This window comes from Capra hircus, chromosome 12 (genome assembly GCF_001704415.2).
Source record: "Capra hircus breed San Clemente chromosome 12, ASM170441v1, whole genome shotgun sequence".
Taxonomy (NCBI): Eukaryota; Metazoa; Chordata; class Mammalia; order Artiodactyla; family Bovidae; genus Capra; species Capra hircus.
In genome coordinates this window covers 9,583,869-9,607,462 of record NC_030819.1, presented here as the reverse complement: position 1 = coordinate 9,607,462, position 23,594 = coordinate 9,583,869, and the positions used below count along the sequence as shown (strand labels likewise).

Here is a 23,594-nt window from a genome sequence, read left to right as displayed (position 1 = left end):
AGAGGAGGGGAGGGGGGCCAGGCCCAGGGTCCCCGGAGGAAGGCGCTTTGTTTGAAGGGACTCCCTTGGGCCGGTTACCCAGTTTTCTAGAGTTTCGTTCCCGGTTTAAAAAAAAGTTTTATGTCACCCGTGAGAGTCTGCATTTTTGTGGGATTCAAATATTCCTTAATTAGGTGTTGTCTCTTTACAGAAAGAAAAGACGCCTTTTATTTCATTTTACTTTGCCGTTTTAATTTACTCCCTTTCGTGTTTAATAACTAGGTAGGGAAATGTTAAACAGCTGCTGTAAAATATTACAAACCCCGCTCCCTGGGAACGCGGAGAGGGAACTTTCTAGTGCGGTGTCCTGTCCCAGAGAGGAGGCCTTGGGAGGAGACCCACAAAGCCCAGCTTTAGGGTGGGGGTGGGGGTGCAGGGGGTCGGTGTGCTCTCGCCCTCCCCCCACCACGCGCCCCTCCCCCACTTCCGCCCCTCCCCCCACCGCACAATGCCATCTCTTTCGGTTGCCACTGGGGGTGGGGTGGAGGTGGCACGGGTTGGAATGGGGAGCTGAGCGACACCCATCCGTCTCCTCCAGGGGACACCTTAAGCACCTTCCCCCACGGTTCTAAGCGGGGCTGAAACGACTTCCCCAGATCTAGAGAGCTTGCCCAGTGAAACTGGCAAATCAGGGGCAAAATCAATCCAACGGAAAAGTAGAGGCGGCCAGGAAAATGTCTGGCCTTGGGCTACTGGATCCTGGCTTGCTTCTTGAGTTTTGAGAGAAGTGAGAAAGAGAAAAAGGAGCCATAGTTTTTCTACGGCTAAAATGCAAGAGGGGGTGGAGTTTGCTATCTGGTTCCGGGCCGACCCTTTAGCAAAGGGTCAGTATTTGTCTGCAAACTGCAGAAGCTCCCCAAGGAATCTGGAACACGAATTTGCAGGGCAGTGGTTTCCCTCTACTGAACTGTGTGTGATGCCGGTACGCTCATTTCGCTGGCAAAAGAGCCTGTCATAAAATGTAATACTGACTATAAAACAAATCAGCGCTTTGAAACGACTTGCTTCAGATGTTTTCATAAATCCCTAATGGTTCAGGCACTGCCTGCTATTGATAATATTAATGTGTTAATAGTTCCTCTGAAGCAACAGCACTGGGTAGGGCCGGACACACACACACACACACACGCACACACGTGCACACACAGATGGGAATACCATGGAACTGGAAAACAATGCTTTAATGCTCCCTTGAGATCAGCTGCACTTTGTTGACCTTAGAAAACCAGATCCAAGTGAGAAATCAGATATTCTCAATTCTTGGCTGAAGCTCCCCTTTAAAGTGTTTTCCTTCGGTTCACAGAAAAGTATAATACACAGGTGCATAGGTACATATAAAGGCCTGTGAGGACACCCATGTTCCTAGCAGCATTATTCACAATAGCCAAAAGGTGGAAACACCGCAAAGGTCCACTGACAGGTAAACAAAATGTTATGGATCCATGCATTGGAACATTACTCAGTCATGTAAAGGAGTGGAGTCTATGAAAAGGAGGAGAGGAAGTGGAACAGAGGTTATCAGTGGCTGGAGGGGGATGGGAGGTTGGTGCTTAAAGGGGACAGAGTTTGTTTGGGAAGATGAAAATGGTCCAGAAATGGATGATGTTGACAGCTGCACACCAATGTAAATGTACTTAAAGTCACAAAATTGTATATTTAAAAACAGTTCAGATGGTAAGTTTTATGTCACACTTATTCTACCAGCATGTTTTAAACAGGGAGAGAAAAGCATGTGAGAAACAGACATGAGTTCTCCGCCCTCTGCCGTCTCCTACTTGCGTCTCTCCGCCACTATAGGCCCACAGCGGCCTCCCAGGGCCTTAGAGGGAGGCTGCCCCCGGCTCCCCCAGGGCCCACGCTGGGCTTCCTTTGCTCTTAAAGAAATGGGAAGTTTTATGTCTACAATTCTCCAGACAGGCATGCAGTCCAGGGAAGCCTTCCCATTAAAGGAATGTAAGAAGCCGGAAGGATATTTTTCATATCATTCCTCTGCCCCTTCCTAACAGGCATTCTTCAGATTGGAGGAATCTAAATCAACACCCATCTCCTTGCCAGTGGCCAAGGACACTGGTTCTTTTCAAGGCATGTTTCTACCTCTGGACCACCTCAGCCCTTGGATTTATGCGGTCACTAGAAAGGTCTAGAAAGTCAAAGGTGAGGAAAATGGCATCGGCCGGGGGGCGGAGGGGATGGCACTTGCCCGACGGCAGTGTTTGCCTGCACTTGCCGCGAATCACGTCAGTTTTGCCCCTCACAGATACACAGGGAACCACCCATGCCGTCAGGTCTGAAGGCAGAAAGGGGTGCCCAGATACTTCTCAGTAACACAGCAGACACTCGACCTTGAACACAGGTTTTCTAATGCTTGCGCTTTGGGGTCAGTTTATGTAACACATGGCCAGGGTGGTCAACAAGGAGACAAACAGTGGCATAAGCTCCGCAGTTCCAAGTATACCCTGGCCTTCCCTTAAAATTCCCTGACGTGCCATTACCCCAGAGCAGGCTCCCGGGAGCTTCCGGGTCAGTCACACGGGCCTCGGTCAGCTTTGTATCTACAGTCTGTCACGGCCAGCTCTCTTCTCCCTGCAGGTCAGGAAGAGGCATCCTGCGTCTGGTGAGGGACTAGCCTGTTCAGAGCCCTCCATGGGGACAAGAACACAATGTGAGCAGACTTCTATTCGTTTTCAGGGTGATGGGCCCAAGGGCGAGGGACCCCAGACAAATAGGGGAGTGGGCTTGAAGGGTCCCATACCTGCCAGGGAAGGCCCACTGGAAGGAGGTGGGGAGCAAATGCAGGGCTCCCACTGTGAAGCCAGGGCCCTGGACAGGGCCGGGTGCCCATGACACGCAACCCAGTAAAGACAGAAGCATAGCAGAGTGTGTGATGTGAGCCAGCTGATGGGCTTGAAGCTGTCAGGACCTGGAGCAGGCAGAGGGAAGCCAGATCTGCCTATCTAGGAGAACTTTGCAGCCCAAGCATCCAGGTTTTTTATATCAGCTGCTTCACCCAAGTCACTGCCAGCTCATAAAGTGCTTGCCTGACTCACTGGCTTTTCTCCCTAAGATGATGCTGTTTTAGTAAATGTTGTTGAAGTTGGGGGAGGGCGGGGGAGGGTCGCCACAAGGTTGAGGGGAAGAAGCAGAGAGAGACAAGTCAGGGGTGAATTCCATGTTACTGTTATTTTCAAAAGGAGTCTTTCTCAGTTTTGCTTCCTTCAAGGCTGTCCCAAAATTTGGTTAGATGGGATGGGTAGGCCCTGATCATATGCAAGGTTGGATTTAAATGTGCTGGAACTCTGTGTCTGTATGTGTATAGTCTTGAAGGATCAAACATACATTTAACCTGCATAAGTATTCATTATATCAGAGCAGAAACATGGCCAACAGGTTCTAAGGAGAGCTGGTGTTTACAGTGTTTGGAGATATGTGTGAGAAGATTGTGTTTTGCTTTATGCATACATATTTGCTTTGGCTGGTAATCCTTCTGGAAGCCTGACCGTTTTGACTACTTCAGCGTGGATCGCCTTGGGGGGTGGGAAGAAGTATGCCAAGTTGCAAAGTGCTCTTCTATTTTAAAAGGTGCTTCCCCCCATGGCCACCCTGCCAGGGGATGGCAGGCTGTTTTCTGGATACACTTCTGTTTATCGGGCTGACCCAAGTTCTCAGATAATCCAGGGTGGATCAGCATCAGCAGGGGTGGGGGTGGTGGGTGTCTGTGGGGGTCTCTGCACCTCAAGGTGGTGTCATGAGTACAGGCTCTCCCAGCTGGAAGCCCCAGGAGAGCCCACGTGAAGGTCCCAGGCAAACAAACCTGCGACTCCCAGGAGACCACCACAGCCAGGCCCTGGAGCCATCCTCAGCCTCCCTCCCCACTCCCCTCAGGACAGATCTCGTCACCAAGCCCCCACCCACTGACTCACCAGGTTCTCTCTGCGCCCACACTGAGCCAAAGGTAAAAATCACTGCATTCACGGAGCCTCCAGATACCAACCTGGATTAAACAGGCCTGGCCACAAAAGCCGGTGGAGAAATTCAAGACCCTCTTCTCAAAAATTCAGACAGGAGGGCCACCTGGGAGACGAACCTCAGGGACCCTCTGGGATCAGGGCTGCTTCTGGAAGCCCACTCCTGGGGTGGAAGAAGGGAGGGGTACCACGAGCCGGTTGCTAACCTCTGAGCTGTGCACACTGGCGGGCTCCTGAGAACCTGAGCCGGATCGTCAGTGACCCCTCGCCTCCCCCGCCCCCCCCCCATTTCCTGCGCTGGGATCTCCCGCTGTAGTCGAGCGCGAGCGTTTCCTGTGCCGGAGGGACTTCTGATACCGCGAGCGGAAATCGGGTGCCCGGCGGGGGACGCGGCGACGTTTCAGCGTCGCCCACGTTTCTGGCCCCGGCAGCCAAGACCCTCACGATCCGCCGGCTTCTCGGCCGGCGCCGCTACGATGGGGAACGACAGTTACACCCGAAACGAATCAACAACTCCTCGCGGGGCCACGACTCGCGTCGCTCCGCACGCGCAGGTTAAGGCCCGGCTTTCAGCAACACCCACCCCACCCGCTCCCGATCGCTAACCACTCGCTCGCAATTTGTGGGCTGCGATGGAGCTGCGCCCCGGGCTGCAGTCCCCCCTAAACGCAAGCCCTTTGGCAGCTCGGACACCCAGCGAGCTGTCCCCAGGCACGTCAGGCCGGCACCTCCCGCTGGCGCTCGCCTCTCCCCGCCCTGTTCCCAGCAGCTGAAATGGATGTGATTTCACGCACACCCTGCGCGCGCACACACGTGCACACACGCACTCTCCCGCCGACGCCGCAGGCACACGCGCACGAGCCTGGACGTTTCCTTATTGCGCTCGCTTCGCGGGACGTGCTTTCCGGCTCCGGTTTCCCTGTTTTCGCTCCTTCACCTCTTTTTCCTTCGCCGCTTTACTTCTGAGCTTCCGCCCTCCCAGAACCCTGGCCTGCCTCATTCCCCTCCAGCTGCCCCGTGGGGTCCCTCGCCTTCTCCGCGGGATGGAGAGGGGGCGGCGGGGACGCGCCCTGCGCGCGCGGAGCGAGGGCCGTGCTGCGCGCGCGCGGCCGGGACCGCAGGGCTGGCCTCTGGCCTGCGCCCTGTTTGTTTTCCCTTCGCCCCCTGAATGCTAGATTAAGACGTAAAGATTACCGGGGCCGAATAATGCCGGGAGTCAACACTCGAGCAAACAAAAAGTGCTTGCACAACTCCGCCAACCCCGCTGGGACCCGGGCCGCGGGGCTGGGGGAGAGAACGCGCTCCTCGCTGCTAATTACAAATAAATGATGATGTGCTCACTAAGTAATTGATTTAATGAAGTTCCTATGAAACTATTAAACCCGGGTGGAGGTCAGGCTGGAGGCGCCCCAGAGCGCCCATTGTGGGCTGTTTAACTCCACCAGGCTCCTCGGAAAGACATCGGGGCTAATAGGTGAAGTCACAGCTGCTCGCGCTGACTTCTCGGAGCGCCCGGCCGGCCGCGGGCACCCTCGCGCCCTCCTCCTGTCGCGCCCTCGTGCCCCGCCGCCCGCGCCCCGCGCCGGCCAGCTTACCCACGCCACTCCCAGCCCCGCCGCCGGCTCCCGAGGGCCTCTCCAAAGGGATCTCGGGTCTCGTTAGGAGCGGGAAGTTAAGCACTGAACTTGTGCGCACCCGCCAGCAGTCGGCGGCGCCCACCGCCGCCCACCCCCTCCCTCTTCACCCCACCCCCGCCACTTCGTGCAGGAACTTCAGCCAGTGTGCCACGCAGGGTGCTCCCGCGTTCTTGGCAAGGTGCCTGGAGCCCGGGCGTGTGCCCAGTGCCGGGGCGGGGGAGGGGCGCGGGGGGCGAGTTGTGCCTGAGCGAGTGTGTGTGTGTGTGTGTGTACGCGCCGCCCTGGACAGTGTGTACCGGGCCTAAAGGCCATGTTTTTGCATCTCTTGACCTGACCTGGGGCCTGTTTGTGCAAAAAAAAAAAAAGTAGAGTCAGGAAGAAGGGGACCGAAAAAAAAAGAGATGAAGAAAGACGTCCCAGGTCAGCGGCTGAGCACATAAGCCCCTGTGTCAGGTTTTGCAGACCTGTCGCGCGAGGGGGCGGGGGCTGGTCTGGCCCAGCCCCTCTCCTCCCCACCGCCCACTTCGGCCCCCACCGGGCGGCTCCCCACCCTAGAGCGACGCCTCCAGCTCCCGACTAGGCGGAGGGTGCAGGCCGCAGGCTCGAGTCTCCAGTCAGACAGATCCCAGCTACCCATCCCCGCCCCCTGGCTCGAACTGATTCTCCTGAAGCATGGCTTTCTGGGAAATGTGACCTCGCCTTACCCGGAGGACCCAGGGAGCTCTTGAGGGGCACATCCCCAGGAGAATGCAAATGAATCCAGAATTAAGGGTGCTAGACGCCTGTGCAGGACATTTAGGGTCCAAACCCCTCTCTCTGTCTGTCTCTCTCTCACACACACACACAGACACAGGAAAGACCACTTAACTGAGTTTCTTCCCACCTCCAAGGGTGGGATATCTCTTGTAATAAAAGAGAAGGCCCATGTCCATCTGGAGCCCCACATCAGGAGCTCATGGGCCCTCATGGGGGCAATCTGGCTGCAGAAATCAATCCCCCAGAGTCTTCTGCCCCCTTCTCCACAGCCAAGTCTTGTCTCTCCTCATGGAGAACTGATAGCAGAGTTTCTTAAAACATGCACTGCGTTTATGCCACAGTTGGTTGGCAGTAAAGGTTCTTCTTTTTTTTTTTTAATGTTAGGAATTTCCAGCTGCTGAAACCAACTTCCATTTGCTTTCAATCAAATGCCTGGGACTGGGGAGAAGGGGATCTTTGGCGTGGATGTTGGCACCCTTAAACAGAGCTCCTCCCTTGTCTGGGTCTTCGGTCTCCATAAGTGTCTCGCTTTCCACTCTTTAGCGGGAAAACGGACAAGAAACCCTGAGCCTGACCTGAGGTCTCAGTTTGACCGTCTATAAAATTGGATAGGAGGTCCTGGGCCGAGGCCCTTGGGGGCTTTATTTGTGATCCGCGAAGGGGCGGGAGTGGGGGAGGAGGAAGCCAGGAAAGAAGCTGGTTTGCGCCAGGCCTTTGTCTTTCTTTGCAGAAGCTACCCCGTTTGTAAGAGAACGCCCCGCCAGACTGCCTACTCGAGTTTTTGGAGGGCTGAGGTGTAGATGGTCCCCACACAAAAGGAGACTTTGGAAAACAGCGTGGGTGTCTTGGCCCAGCGAGGCCCGCGCGGCCGGTGTTTGCCGAACAACCCTCTCCGAAAGGTGCCCAAAGCTGTGCACGCCGGCGGCGGGCGCTCGTCCCTGGCCCAGGGCAGCTGTTCCCATTTCGTCCCCGCCTCCCCGCCCCCGGCCCCCAGCCCCTCGTATTCCTTTAACGCCTGCTGCCGACTACATCCCTGCCGCCTTAATGCAGGATGGGCCCTTCACTTCAGCCTCCAAATGAGAAGTGACATTTGCACTCGGCCCAGCCAACGCGTGAGCAGAGCGCGGGGACACAGGCCCATTGACGGAGGGCGGCCGAGGGGCCGGCGGGCTCGGCGTCACCCGAAGCCGCCTTAATTAATACCATCTTAAATAGTCCAGCAGCCAGCGAAGACAAAGTTGAAGAAAGACTTTAAGGCTGAGTGCCCCCTCGACAAGCTCTTTTTCCCCATGTCATTCAATATTTAATGCGCCCGCTTCTAATGCTACTACTGGTGTTCCTTTCTCAGCAAGGACATTATTTTTTCACGGTACCCATAGCCAGGGAAAGCCCTTTAGGCAAAGAAAATCAAAATGTTTGTTGTTTGGGATGACTTATAACTCTTGTTTAACACAAGCACTTTCAGGAAAGTGTAACAGGCGCAGCCTCCAAAGCAAACAACACAATCCTTGTGACAGAGTCGGACACAAAAAGCACATTGTCTTGCGGGCTCCCTCTTTTCTCTGGTGCTAGATGGGGGCCTGTCTCTCAGTGAACGCCACGATGCCATTTCACTTTTGAACTATTGTTTTTGAGTTATGCCATGTGGTCAAAAGGAGCGAGAAGGGGGTTGTTTCCAGGCTCATAAGACAAACGAGTTGCCTTTTCATTGAAATCCCCCCGCGAGCCTTGAAAACGGAGTTTAAATGTCACCTCCGCCTTTCTAATGGGCGCAGGGCTGGAGGCGACCCTTCAAAGCGCCTGGGTGATAAACGACCCTTATTAAATATGGCCCGGGCCGCTGGGAACGTCCCAGGCCCAGCCCTCGCGCGGGAGAGCGCCCCTCGCTGGAGTGCCCGGGTGAGGCCGGAGCTTCCCCGGCCGCCGGGGGTGGGGGGCCCGGGCCTGGGCTCAGGGGTCGGCGTTGGGTGGGGGTGGGGACCGAGGATGGGGGCCGTTGTAAGACAACTTATTATCTGCCGCCCCCATCCCGCCCGGTGTGCCCCCGTCCGCGGAGACCCGGCGTGAAAGGTTGGTGCGTTTCCCCCTGACTTCTTTTTTGTCCGTGGCCCAGTGGCGTCTTCAAGTCTGAGCTGCAAGGTTACTGATTTGCAGGCTGCATGTTAAGGCAGCCCATGTAAGTAATTTCTGCGGGCACCCCAGCAAAGGAGAACAAATCGCTGACAAAGGCGAGCGCTTTCGATTCAGCGGCGTCGTTAAGGCAACCCCGAAGTATTCCTCCGATAATAAGTTCCACTTCAAAGGGTTTCTCATTCAGCGGTGACTGCTTCGCACTTTTATTAAGTCCGGGCTTTTTCACTCGGAGGAATCATCTGTTTGGTTATTTTTCATCGTGTTTATTTTTCACCATTCACACAGTACTTGTATTAAATAAACAAAGAACAATCGCTCTGCAAATAAAAGTACTTAGGTGGGGAGAGAAGGAAGAGGAACCCGGGCTGAGGCGCTCCTGCCCCCCTCCCTGCCCCCCTCCACCCCGCCCCCGCCTCTGCCATCACCCACCCCCACCGGCCTTTCTCTCCTCCTCTCCTCATTCTTTCTCCTTTCTCTCAAGCTGGGAGATTCTAAGGGGGAATCTTAACAAAAAAAGTGGATGGAAAGACACATATGTCTGTACATATATAATGTTACATCTAGGCAATGCGATATGGAATATGTATTTCTGATCAGGTGAAAATCGAGGGAGCTAACTTGGCATGAAAGGAAAGGTCACTGCAACTGTATCTTAATAGAGTGTCTCCAATACTGTGGACCCTCCTGCCAGACTCCCCTGGCCCTGCCCATTGCCATAGCAATGCCTACGCTCAGTGTGGATGTACCATAAAAGCAGTACTTTGAATTTCAAAGAACATGCCTTTGAACTTCTCTGTGCCTGCTTAGGCACTCGCCTGTGTGAATGTGTGCTCCGGAGTGTGAGTGGGCATGGGAGATGACAAGAGTGTGAGTTTTTTGCGAGATTTTCTTCACAGAGGGCAAGCGTGCTGGCCACCCCAGGGCCCTCCTTTCCAGCCCTCCAGCCCTGGAAGGATGGCTTTCCTGGCCATGTGTCTGTTTCGGTAGACTGCTGGTGGAGGGACCAGTGGGCAGTGTGGTGTGACCGGCTGACAGTATTACTGTATGTCTGGGTTGTTTCGTTTCTCTGTGCAGCTTGCTTTTCCTGTGACTTAAGGTGACCACTTGAGAAATCAAATTTTCTCTGCAGCTGCCACCCCAGTTGTAGTTCCCAGCCAAACTGGAATAACAAATAGTTCAGGTGAACATCTCTTGTTCCTTTTCATAGAGAAAGAGATAGATGATAGATAGATGGATAGAGAACCACTATGGTCTCTGAAAGCTTCCAAATGCGGTATTTGGGATATATGGCAAAACTGTGATGTCACAAATCAGTTCTTACTTGGCTTTCAAGGAATTTGGGCCTCCTCTTTTCCTATACCCCTTGTGTGGTCATCTCCATCTCTTTAAAAGAATATAATGCCTGCCCTCCGGCTCTTTCTCTGTACTTCAGCATTTAGGAGCATTAGCTTTACCAAAAAGCATCCTAAATGGGGAAAAACACACATAAACAACAAACACTCCTGTGTTTGAAGATCCTCCTAGCCTGGAAAACAAAGGTAGATGATTTAAACTGTTCGAGAGGGCCACGAGGGCCACGTTTTGCCTAGGAAAGATAAAGTCTTTGATGATAGCCAACTTAGTGTCAATAGTGGCTTTCTTTGAGACATATTCAGATGGGAACCTCTTGCTTGCCAATTGCCATAGAAATCTTAACACACCATGAAGGTTGTCCAAGCGCCAAGCCTTCCGTTCTGGACTAAATTACTTTGAAGTGGCGCAGGACGAGCAGTGGTCAATTTCAACTCTATAGACTGGACAGAGACGCTGGGAGTGGGAGATTGTGCGTTTTAAAGCAGAAAATAAGAAGGGGAAACTTGTTTTATACACTCTATACAAGGTTCTGCTCATTGTCAGATATCTTTTATCTTTTATATTTCCCATGAATGATTCATGTCTTGGTGGCTTTGTGTCACCCCTCTTTTCAAGAGAAACTTCATTAGAGAGCTGTAAGTTTTTCCATTGATTGGGGACTTCATTTGAGTATTTTTCTCCTTCCTCTTCTGGTTATTGTCATCTGGCTTCAAATAACCCTTTGCAACCTGTTTTCCCCTTTACTACATTTAACTGAACCCGAGTTGAAAAAAAAAAAAACAAACCCACTATAACCTTTTGGAGAACTGTTTATTGACATTACTACCAATTGTTTTTGACTAGTTGCCTTTTATCAGTTTCATATCAGTCAGCTTAAAAACAAACAAGGATTCAGCCTTGTTAATATGGACAGCCAATCTTATTACTCTAAGCCACTTGGGCATTTTGTGGCAATGAAGCAAATTTCTTCATAACACCTGCGGCAAAAGACTAAATTACTTATCTCCACTCAACTTCCAAGTAAACCACAGTACAAGTGGGTTCTGATCCCCATCACCTAATAGAAGAGGTGTTTGGTGCCCACTACTGAGCTTCATTCAGGATGTTTTGAACTCCATACCCACCTCAGCTCCTGATTCTTTCAGCTTCTTTGTGTCTGCAAACATCTCACTTGTCCTTTTCTCCATCTTTTCCTCGTCGTTAACCTTTTTCTTTAGAAAGAGGCTGGACAGCAAAGAAACGCTAAAATTTGCTTTTCAGCTCTCCATTGATGATCACTAAGGCTATTATTAATTTTAACAAATGTGCGCAGTAACCCCTAAGATTTATGCCACTGTGCTGTGCAATCTACAGGGCTTAGTCTTCATAAATATACTGTACTTTCTAGATTAGATTGTAAATTAGACCAAGCTGTAAACATATTTTATTGCTTGGGGAGGGTAAAGAAATAGAGATCAAGGGAAGAGAACTGAATGATTACTACATGAGCAACCTGTTCTGTTTGGAAGAGAATGGCAGAGATGTGCCATCATGTAAAACATAAGCGATACATAGGAAGAATACTTTTATTAAACTCTTTACTTCATAATCATTCTTGCTTTCTATTGGAGGTACACATTTTAAGTTTTTACTTTAAGTGTATCAGGAACCAATAAATCTGTGGCAGAGTTAACCTAAGCATGGCAAAATACATAAAATACATATTCCTTTGTTTCATAATAAATAAACCTGTAGCATAATAAAGAATAGTGCAAACTACCATTGAAAAAGTTGTATAAATAAAACAACTCATTATAAATCAGGAATATTTTGTTTGAATAAGTTTACGATACATAAATTATCCCCCCAAAGTTCATACCTCATCTTATTTTGCCTATTTGAAAGAGCTTTGAAAATGAATAATACAAAAATCAAATAAACTTTAAAGATGTAGAATTATTTTATATTCAAGTTTTATGGTCTTTTTCTTAATAAAGGAGGGTCTGCATGTTTCATATTCACCATAACAATCTGAAGACAACATTGAAAGGCTTTCAAAGTGACAGCACCATGCACTGTACTAGTAATAGAATATATCTATAAACTATATATCATCTCATCAACACAATGCAAAAAAGACACATGCAGGAAGAGTCCTGGTTTTCACATTACGTTGTTCATTCAAGTAAGCTTAAAAATATATTTTTCCCATTTTCTTTCTTTCTTTTTTTTAAAATAAATTGTAGGTCATAAATGACAATCTCTCACCAAAATGTATAATATAATTCTTTGGTGTGCTTTGAACTCTTCCAGGGGGAAAAAAAAAGGATGATGTCTGAAAATAAATTAATTCAACTGTACAAATAATAGTGTTCACATACAAGTTATTAACAATGACAAGACTACATCAACCACTCACAGCACACAAAACAAATTTCTACAAACCCTGGGGAAGGGGTGTCTTCAGGGTCTCTGAGGATAAATTAGTGCTCTTTAGTCTATTTGTATGATGTATATGATGGACTACGTTTTGCACACGAGATGTGTTGTACCACAACCAAAAATAAATTGACTAAGAGTTATTGTCCTAGGTCCTTGACCTTTTTTGTCCTAGCTTGACAGCTCTGGCAAAGGTCACACATTCATCAGTGTTTGGTGGTAGCTATAAACCTTTTAACAATTTTAATATGTATGGCAACTCCCTCCCCTCTTTTAGTGTAAATCATACAGTGTCATTTTCAAATGGGATAGAATTCTGTATGCTCAGGTGGAAGAAAATGCATTAAAATGCAGTTTCCAGCATTGAAAAATAAAGATTTTTTAAAAGGTCGATAAACAGTATAAAAGAGAGGTTGGCCTGTTTTTAAAACAACAGCTTTCCTAAAAAATAGGCATGTTGCCAACATCACCCCTTCTTACACTTGCCTGTGAATTTTGGCATCCCAAGAACTTATGATCTAAAACATAGTATTTTTATTACATAGGAAGTTTAGACAGAGTAAAGAGGCAGCATCTGAGATTTTTGATTAAAAAAAAAAAAAGAAAGCACTTGAATTTCTTCTGTTTTATAAAATATCACAGTTTCACAGCTGTCTACTGCAGCAGTTCTCTCCGGCTGCTTGAACAATCACAGTAACACAATACATGGAGATGTACTAGGCCACTGCATCTCCTTTTTTTTTTAAATCATACAAGCAGGGTACTGAAGGAATAATCCTGTATAAAAATACTGTGTTATGGTGAGATCAGTAATAAAAGGGTGGGAATGAAAAATTACAAGTATTAGAACTGAAAGGGTCTTTACAAATATTTCGGACACAGGTACAGTCCAGGATCTGTTGGTGATGCAGCAAGTGTGTGTGGTTTACAATCAAGAGGTCTTTGTAGAATCAGGGCCCAAGCGGGAAGCAGAGGGGCTCCATTATGGTGTCAAAGGCGGTCTCGAGGCACTCCGGGAAGTGCAGAGGGCCTTGTTGCTGTGTTGAGTGCTGACTTATCGCTCTTTTTCTAACCCTTGTAAAGAACTACATATATTGCATTGGCAGTGTGTCTCGATGAACTATAATCTCTCCATTTATCTTCCTTGGTACAGTTTGCTCCCAGTCCTGTCCCCCTGCAACATACAAGTCCAGCTTGGTTGGGTTTGTTGTTTGTTTGTTTGTTTTCTAAGGGGGGGAAAAAAGCCCAAATATCTTAATTAAATTAATTGAATGTACCAACACCATAGGGTTTCATACTAAATAAATAGGGCTAATTAGACCTGGTGGCAAGTCTGAGTCGGGTTTGTCTCAAGCTCGGCATTGTCTCAGGTTAGGATGCGGTCCAAGCGCTCCCACTTATTACTTTATTGATGGTGACGGCGACTGATCGAATCTAATGTATCGTCCGCACGACTTCAGGGTTCGCGTACATGTCCTCGTCGTCAGACTCAGAAGTGGTTCCGTTGCTAGAAGGGGCGTGCAGGTGGCTGGGGGCCCCACCAGCCTGGCATACGTACCACTCATTGAGGTTGGTCACCTGAGGGGACAGAGTGCTCGAGCGACTCCTGGTGGGGTCTAGCACAGGGGACACGGGGGCGCCCACTGGAGTCCCCACTGATGAGTAGCCCAGGGCTCCTGGAGAAGGCGGCGGGGACTTGCAATGGATCTTCATGTGCTTCCTCAGGGAGCTTGGGTGGGTGTAGGACTTGTCGCAGCCCCGGACCTTGCAGTAGTAGGGCTTGTCGCTGGTGTGGACATGGGAATGTTTCTTCCGATCGCTGCTGTTGGCAAACTTCCTGTCACAGCCATCAAATTCACATTTGAAAGGCTTTTCCCCTGCAAGAAAGCACAGGGGAGGTTAACAGGGCCTCTTCAGAGTCCTCTGAACTTGAGAGAATAATCTTCAAGCAAATAGGAGGATGCACCTTCCCATTCTCTTGAAGACCGACTCCCAGCCTAGTCATTCCCAATTCCCAGGTTCCAGAATGCTATAGGGAAGGGATACTTCCAGGATGGGCCTGGTGTCCCCTGGCCTGGAGGCTCTCCTTGGACTTGGGTTTTACAAGAGGCTGGATGTCCACCTGAAGTTCCATAGGGGTCAAGGCGAGAAGGGCTAAGAGCTTGGATCAGGCAATAATGCTGAAATCCAACGGGGACCCAAATACCTGGATCCTGTCCCCCTCGGGTCTACACACACAAAAATTCAAACAGATCCCCCCTGTCAAGGTCAATGCTGTTGAAGTAACTTCCAAAGCCACAGCTTAGGTGAAGACCGTAAGGAAAGGAGAAGGAAAATAAACAGATACTCAAGTAAAAGTAAACTGGGATTGATCAGTAAAATTATAATAATGGCATTCTGTTTCAGAGCGTTCCCCAGGATTTCATTGATGGAAAGGAAAGGCAATACACCAAAACCCCGTTCTCCCCAGAAATAAAGACATCTGTGAAAACCACGATCCGACCACTAGATTTTTTACAAGCCTAGCTGGGCACAGAATAGGCTCTTGGCCTCTTCCTTCTCCCAGCTCTTCTCACAGCTTACTGGGCAGTTAAGACCCTAGCGGAACAGAACCTTAACAAGCATTAATAAAGACCACAAACCTCAGCCAGAGGCTTCTTCTAACATACTGTTTAATAGTAAACAGTGAAAAAAATGCTATTTATCAGAGTCTTTGGGCCCACTGCCCTTTAAGCTGTTCTACCCACCCCAGGAACACAGGGCCTTTACACACAAGGTCTGGGTGCAGGCAGTAGAAATTCGAAGACAACTACATAACCCAGCCACTCTACACCGTGGTCTTAAAAAGCAAGGACAGAAAGACAGCAGGTAGCAGTTATGACCCACCCCTCCCCACCTTAGTATCCATGAACTTGATGTATTTGAGTCCATAACTGAATGTTATCTCATACATACTGTGGTATAGTAATTTACTTATTCCTTATATTTAAATGATTTTAAAAGGAGTTTGTCTACATTTCAGCAGCTACTCTGCTGATATATAAGATACAGTCTTTTCCTTGTTTTTCAACAAATTGTTTTTAAAAAGCCAAACAACTATTAAGACAACTTAGTGTACATAAATTTTCTGTGGTGGATTCTCCTATACAAATACTTCGGTGTAATTTTCTCTCTTTTAACTTCATCAATAAATAACTACTTCAGTGCCAGAGTATATTAGCACATCTGAAAAGTATTCAGATGCCTGTAACATAACTTACCCTACCTGGAAGTATTGTTTAAAAATTGAGTTATTATTCATATACCTCCTACATTGGCCTACAAAGAGAGAGAAAAACAACATAATGTGATGATAGTGACACCCTTTAAAAATTCTCTATAGAGGGGCTGCAACAGAAATCAAGTTTTATCAAAACACTGGTTATCTGTCCTGACTTCTATATTCCACTTTAAGTTGGAGATAATACTAACTTAATATAGCATTCTTCCCTCTAAAAAGCATAATCAGCTTTTCTTCAACATGGAGGCTTAAGTGGATTTATTTGCCCTATGCAAATGTTGCTTTTTAGAACATTGTGTTTCTGCACAGGCTAAGCATTTATTGTGCAGAATAAATGGCTTGGACGTTGCAAGCTTCACCAGTGCTCCCGATCAAGAGAAGCATTAAGAATCAGGCCCAGAAAAGGCAGATACCGTGCGGAAAGAAAGGTAGAAAAGCCAGCACAAGGGGAGATGGAGGAAGAAAATAGAAAATAAAAGGAAAGGGTGATAGAATTGCCTATTTTATTCGCGGGGTGGGCAGGTGGGGGAGAGCAAATTCTACCTGACTAGGAAGGGTGAGAGGTCCCAGTGTTTACATTTCAAGACGCTGACAGTGGGGTCACGTCGGAATTTAACTACTTATAGGGTTTTAGAGAGTGAGGGAAGCTATGTGTGAGAACTCCCAGTCCAGCCCCAAGAAAGGTTATAAATATAACTGGGGGCACGTGGGTCAGGAAACGGGCCTTCTGGAGTGGTCGGGGGATTATTCCCTTTGATCAGCCTGTCCCGGGATCCCCGGATAGCTGCCCGCCCCCCCCCCCGCCCCTCCAAAAAGGGAGAGCATTGCCGTGGGGAGGGGAGTCCCGGCTGGCCCCCGCTAGACACTAGGCTCCATGGCTCAGCGGCCCAGGGACCGCCAAGAGCACCCAGCGCGGATCCGAGCATCAACGCGCGGGCGCTCGCATCCCTGCTGCAGGGATCCGGCGAGGCCCACGCCGCCGCCGCCGCCGCCGCCGCGAGCCGGGCGGGGACGCAGTCCTGCGCGCGGGGAACCCGAAAACCAAACGGCCTGGGTCCCTGCCCCCGGGGACGCGCCCTTGAGGCGAGGGGCGGGAGGCGGCCCGTCCCGGGGGAACCGGAGGGCCGGCACCCGCGCCGTCAGCTTCCAGCTCCGTGCGGGACCCGGGCGAGCACGGCCTCAGCGCGGGGCAACCTCCGGGCCGCCGAGGGAAGGTCCTCTCCCCTCGGAGGTGAAAAGGCCGCAAGGGCCCGAGGTCGCGGGGGCCATCAGGGCGTTCCCCTTGAGAGGGGCGCTTCACCGCCACAACCCCAGGCCTCCGTCTGGTCGGGAAATGCTGGGCCCCGGGGCCAGCCACTGGCTTAAAGGGGCCGGGGAGGTTTTACGAGAGCCCGGTGGGAAACCTTTTGGAAACATCACTTAAGGCGGGCCGATCCCGATGAGAAAACAACGTGGCTGGCAGACCGGCCTCCAGGGAAAACGGGCTCCTAGCCCGGGGTCATCGGCCAGGCCACAGGAGGCCTGGCGGGTCCCGGCGGCAGGAGCGAGGCCTGGGGCTCCAGCCTCGGGCCCCCCGGGCCCGGCTCCTCGCGCAGATTCCCCGCCCCTCCCCGTAGCCTCGGCCTCGGCCGCTGGTCAGGCGTTGGGGCCCCCGCCTGGCGGCTGCCTCCTCGCCGCCGCCGCCACCGCGCCGATAAATCAGCCAAGTAATTGCCGAACGTAAACTCCAGTTACTTAAGTGTCCTCCGAGGGGTAATCTCGTCTGTCCCTATAAATCCCGACCGAGCTCGCGCTCATCGGCACTCCGGCCCAGCGCGCGCGCCCGCTCCAAGGGGACGCACGCCCCACCGGAGCGCACCCGGCGCCGGAGGCCGCAGCCGCCCTCACCCCAGAAGGGGGCACGCCCCCCCCACCTAAGGCGGGGGCGGGGCGAGCGGGAGGGGGCCCCACGGCGGGCGGTGGGCCTCAAGGAGCCTCTGCAGCCCGCCCCGTCCTCCTCTCGGGAGAACCTGCTCCAAAATGACGGAAACCAATTTATCAGCACCCTCTAGGGCCCGTGTGGTAAAACGTGTGACGGCGCGTGAGTAGAGGTGTGTATGAAGGCGTGTGAATGAGCAAGTGTGACTGTGTCATCAGGGCCCAAGGGTGTCCCAGCTCTGAGGGAGCGGGTCAGAAGGAACACGGGTGTGTGAAGTTGTTGCTGGTGTGATGTGTGCGCGCGTGAACATGTACGTGTGGGGTGTGTAACGGTGGGTGAGTGTGTACGCGCGCGAGTGTATGTGTGTGTAGCGGGAAGGTCTCGGGGGGCGCATTCCTTTCGCACTCTACACTCCGCACGGAAGGAACAAGACCCCCTTCCCTGTCCCGTCCCGGAGGGGCCACACCGAGCTGGCCCCCCTGCGGCCTTGATGTCACCCCTCACCTCTCCCCCACCCCACGCGCCCCAAGCACGCCAGCTCTTCGGAGCGCGGGCACCGCGCGGGGCCTGCCATCCGGTGGGGAGGCAAGTGCCGCCGGAGCGGCTCCGGTTCGGCGCTCCTTCCCCACCGCCCTCCCCAAGTTTAAGGGGTCGGGCGGATGGGGGCTGCCGACCGTCCTGGGCGCCTTCCTGATCCGGCGACGGCGGCGGCTTCTGCTCCGGGGTGGCGGCGGCAGCGGGGGCTGGAGCGCGTGGCCGGTCTCGGCGGAGGGGGCTGCGGGGAGCGCTGGAGACTCGACCGCGTAGGAACGGAGCGCGGGGGCCTGTGTGTGTGCTATCGAATTACTTATTCATAGAAAAAAAAAGGGGGGAGGGAGGGAGAGAAAAACAAGAAGTCACATGTCCGGGTTATACAGATGCGAAGAGAAGCAGCGGAAGGAGGGGAAAACAAAAAAATGAAGGCGAGCAAGAGACGAAGGAGGAAGAGAAAGCGGCGGCAGAAGCGGCGGCAAGAAGCGGCGGCGGCTGCGGCGGCCGGGGACAGACACCCACCTGTATGAGTGCGCTTGTGGATCTTGAGGTTCTCGGAGCGCGCGAAGACCTTGCCGCAGCCCGGGAAGGGGCAGGGGAAGGGCTTCTCGCCGGTGTGTACGCGGATGTGGTTGATAAGCTTGTATTTGGCCTTGAAGGGCTTGCCCTCGCGCGGACAGTCCTCCCAGAAGCAGACGTGGCTGCTCTGCTCGGGGCCGCCCACGTGCTCCACGGTGACGTGGTTCACCAGCTCGTGCATGGTGCCGAAAGTTTTGGAGCAGGGCTTGGAGCCGCCGGCCGGGGGCGGCGGCGGTGGCCCGGCCAGCTCCTCGGGGTCGATCCACTTGCAGATCAGCTCCTGCTTGATTGGCTGCCGCATGTAGCGCAGGAAGGCCCCGGCCGCCCCCGGGAGGTGGGGGGGCTGCTGCGCGGGCGCCGGCGGCGGCGGCGGCGCCGGGGGCGGCGCGTGGTGTTGCAGGTGGGGCCCCGGTCCGGTGGCTGCGGCCGCTGCCGCCGCCGCCGCCGCCGCCGCCGCCAGGTTCAGGTTTAAGTTCACGGCTCCGTAGCCATGCAGGGCGGCGGCCGCCGCGGCCGCCACCGCCCCGTAGTGCGCGTCCCCCGAGCGCGGCGCAAAAGGCGGCTCGGCGCGGCCGTACAGCTCCGCCGCCGCTGCCGCCGCAGCGGCAGCCGCCAGCCCCAGGCGCATCTGGCCGTTGAGCGGGTGCGGGTGGCCGCCGGAGCCTCCCGGCGGCTCGTGCAGCGAGGGGAAGAGCGCCGGGCCCCCGCCGCCGCCGCCGCCGTCCGGGCCCGCGTAGGTGCCGCTGGCCGAGATGAACATGCCGCCCGAGGCGGGAGGCGGGGCCGGGTGCTGGGGGGAGCCGGGGCCCGAGCGCGGCTCCCCTCCGAGCGGGGCCCCGTGCATGGCCGCCGCGGGGGCCGTGGCGGAAAGGTCCCTCCGGAGGACGAAGTCCCTGCTGTGGCCTTTGCCGCTGCTGCCGCCGCCGCCACTGTTGGTGGTGGTGTAGCCCGAGAGGGCAGGAGGAGGAGGGGTAGGGGGAGGAGGGGGAGGAGGAGGGGGCGAAGGGGAGGGGGGAGGAGGAGGAGGGGCTGGGGGCGGGGGCGCGGGGGACGGCCCGCCGCGGGCGCCCCCGCCGCCGGGGGCGGTGCGGGCGCCGGGGTGCACGGCCGAGGCGGCGGCGCGGGCGGCGGCCGCCGGGGACTCGGGCGGCGCCGGGAGAGCCTGGGAGGGAGGGCTGGGGTCAGGCGCGCTCGCCTGGGCCATGTGCTCCGGTCTGAGCGGAGCGCGGGCCACGCCGGGGTCAGTGCCCGGATCCCGCGGGCGGAGGTGCGCGGCCGCGACGCGGACCCGGGAGTGGGCGGGCGCGCTGGCCAGCGCCGGGAAGCCTGTCATGTTCTGCAGCGGCCAGGCGCGAGCCGCGGCCGGATCCGCTAATCTCGGCGCGGACGGGTTCCTCTTGCTCAAAGGGGGCTCCATCAGAGCAACACAATCAGACCCACGGACCCTCCCTGGGGGTAATTTTTTTCCCCCTCGGCCCGCCCTCAAAAACATGTATACGTTAGGCGCTCTTTAACTTCTTTGTCCTGGCCTCCTAACTCCGCTCATTCCCGTTCCCACTCGGTCCTCCAGCGATTGGCCGAGCGGACACCACCTCGGAGCTGCACAGTGGGACCCAGATTTTGGAAATAGCAAGGGTGGGATTGGAGGAAGCCGCGTGATTGGCAGCAGGCGCGGCTGCCCGATTGGCTCCCTTTCCGGCCTTCGGCCCAGCGGGCACCCGCCCCCGCACTCGCGGCCGCCTTCGCTTTCGCTTCGCGCCCCCTCCTCCCCCGGAGCCCTGCGTCCCCGCCTCCCCGGGGATGCCCAAGTTGCACTTGCAGAAAGTTTGCGGCCGGCCTGCGCGCGCAGCGCCCCGCGTTCCCAGGCCGCGCCTGGCGGAGAGCGTGCGCCGGCACGCGGCCGAAGGGCGCCAGGCGGCTCTGGGCTGGGGGACCCCTCCGGGGAGCAAAAGGCGAGGAGAGGGGGAGCCCCCGACTTCAAAAGCCTTTGCTCACTGCACACCGCGTCCCTTCCAGCATCCAAACACTTTCTTACCTCCTCCCTTGGAAGAGCACCGGGCTGCTCTCTAGGGGAGGAGGGGGTGAACAGATGTATGGCCTCCACCGTGCTCGAGGACAGGATGGTGGAAACTTCTTATTTGGGAAGGCACTCGATCTGCAGAGCGCTCGCGGAGGGCGCACAGACAGTAGACAGAATGAGAAAGGATATTAAAATCCTATTGGTTGCAAAATACCAGGTGAAGTCAAAATACATCTTTTCCCAAAGGAACCGTCTTACCTCGACTTTTTAGCTCATGGAATCCTTTTCAGCATGGTTCAAAGGAGTCAGCTCGAAGTGTAATCTCACTGCTCATCGGTTCTAGATCTGCCACTTTCAATTAGATCTACGGAGGGGGAGGGGCATCGGGCAGTGATTCTAACTTTTGCTTCTCCGAGATACACTGGCAGGGCAGGACAGACAGCATCTGTCCAAGGGGAAGCGGCTAAATAAACCATATCTTTAAAACACAAGTTCTCCTTCCGGTGCAGAACGCAGTCCATATGGGTGCCTCATTTTCTCCGCAAGGACCACAAGTTAGATTGAAGACAATAAAATAATTATTTTAAAAGCAAGCAGTATCTTTGCACTTTATGTGCTAACAGAATAACACGTTACAATTTTTCTAAAAAGTTCATCAAGCAGGAGAGATGCTTTCCTTGAAAACCATAAAAACTGGCTTTCACAAAATGTAAGCCTCACCCCCTTTCAAGTGATTTGCTATCAAATCTTTTTGAAGAGAGAAATAGGTCCTTGCATCACTTGGGAAGGGGCAGTGAAATGTGACATCCCTCACACTTAAGGGTTCTTATTGCCCTAAAGTGTGATTCAGCTTTTAAAAAGAAAACATCTTAAAATTTTGCCATATGCCATGGTGCCCAAAAATTAAAGTCAGGTTTTTAAACTGTTTTTGCTGCCCTAGATAAACTTATTTTTTAAAAAAGAAACCATGACTAAAATTCCCCCCCCCCACGCCCCATTTAGGATACAGTAAAACATGTTACCCACTTTATTCGTTTGCTGTCCAAGTTAAAAAAAAAAAAGACGACTCCATAAAGCCATCATCTGTGAGATCATCCTGAGAAGTGGGAAGAATTATTTTGAAAAGAGCTGATTCCACACTGGTGTGAACAATGTTTAACAGGGAATTTCCCTGCGAGCCTTGAGAATGTCATTACTCTTATAAAACTGACAAACCAACAAAGAAAATAGTACAATCAGATTTCAAATGGGTATTTTCTTGAAGCTTCAGTGAAGCTCAAATAAGGTGAAATAAGCAAGGCTTGAGTGCAAACACAACGAAAAACAATTTAATAAACAACAGAGACAAAATCCACATCTGTAGTTGGAGAGGAAGAAGTCTTTCGCAATGTTTTTTTCCAAGACTTAAAAAGTCTCAAGCCACCCAGGCAAGGTGAAGGAAGGACTGTGTCATGTCTATGAATGGTTTATGAAGAAAGCATCTTTGTGGAATTGTCCACTGTCTTCACTTCCTCTCAGAACCTTGCAAATGAGGCTCCTCTATTTGAATTTTTTTAGCAATAGTCATCAACAAGTCCATAATGGCATCGTGGTGTGCAGTCCTGCAGGTTATAAGTAAAAACAAAGCAAAAAGAATGAATAAAGAAGAAAATAAGCCCAACCAAGCCTTTAATATAGACTGTTGAGCATTTTTATTATGCAATAAAATGGGTACCTCCACCTCTTTCAGAATAGCTTTTCCTCAAAATTATAACTGCTTTGTTTTATTGAATTGCTGAAATTTAATGGTTTAATGGGTGAAGGCATGAAGGAGAGGCTGTAAAAATGTGAATAATGGTGCAGCAGAGCCTTGCCGGAATCTGGAACCCGCCTCCTTGTACAACTCTTGTTAAACACAGCATGATATGTATCTGTCATCGATTTAATATGTCTTAATTCAAATATAGCTCCCTGATCAATTTCTTTTTATGGGAAGCTTTAAAAAAGAAAATCTTCCTTAGGAAATGATAGAGATTTGGATAGCAATCAGAGAGATACTTGCGAAATATGTTTAATGAATATTTACAAACTTATGACCAAACTCAGACCCTAAAAAAGATAATTGACTCAGGTAAATCGACTTGAGATGCTAATTCTTAAAAGAAAGAACTGGAAGCAAAATTTCAATCAACACCAATAAGGCGCCAATAAACCGCCTGCCAATTAAACCTGAGAATAGGCCTGGCTAGATGATCATCAGGAAGGCTCGCAATGGATTTCCGGATTGCTTTTCTTTATAAAAGAGCTTTTTATTTTGTAGAGGCGCTTTTTGTTATTGTGATGACCTGCCTGACCCCAGGTGCGCTGGTTCTTTTTCAAGCCATTTTGGAAGCCAAATCAAAACCCCTTCACATCCCGAGTTTCTAAGGACCCAATAACTGTGTCACACTTCCTAAGTAAACACCAACAATTTCCAGGGCGTTGAAGAAGATAAATACTAGTGTGGGTTTTTTTTTTTTTTTTTTAAAGCAAAAGGGTGTAGAAGTCGTTATGCCAGTTCCCCTGTGGATTTAGCCCCGTATTTCCGCATTGGTGCTGGTCGCCAGGGCAGAGCCTCCAAACCCTTGCTCCTCTCTGCGCGTTTGCAGCGGAGGTGGTGGTGTGCGGCCAGCAACGTGCCGATCCATGGAGGTGTCCTTTCTAGGGTCAACAGGTGCTCCCTGGGGAACGTCGATTTCCAGACTTCTCTGCTGCACCCCGAACCCCAACCGGTTCCCGGCCCCAAACCAAGGCGCGAAGAGGGTGGGAAGATGCCGTCTACGCCGAGCCGGCCGGAACCCGGCGGCCACGCTGCGCTCCGCTGCCCGGAGGCGGCCGAACCCGGTCTCGGGGTGCCCAGACTGGCGCTCACGGCTCCCCGCTGCTCCGAGGGCCGGGGGGCGTGAACTGAGGCTCCCCGGTGCCCTCCGCTTGTCCCTGGTTTCAG

The 23,594-nt window shown here is 52.3% G+C and overlaps 1 protein-coding gene across 1 annotated transcript; it reads right to left on the bottom strand.

Moving 5' to 3' along the window:
- ZIC5 (Zic family member 5) lies at positions 11,437-20,212 on the bottom strand. The gene is made up of 2 exons (XM_018056395.1): positions 18,553-20,212; positions 11,437-14,178 (listed from the first exon to the last, which is right to left on the bottom strand). The coding sequence occupies exons 1-2, from the start codon at positions 20,099-20,101 to the stop codon at positions 13,736-13,738; spliced, it is 1,992 nt and encodes a 663-aa protein (XP_017911884.1). The 5' UTR covers positions 20,102-20,212; the 3' UTR covers positions 11,437-13,735.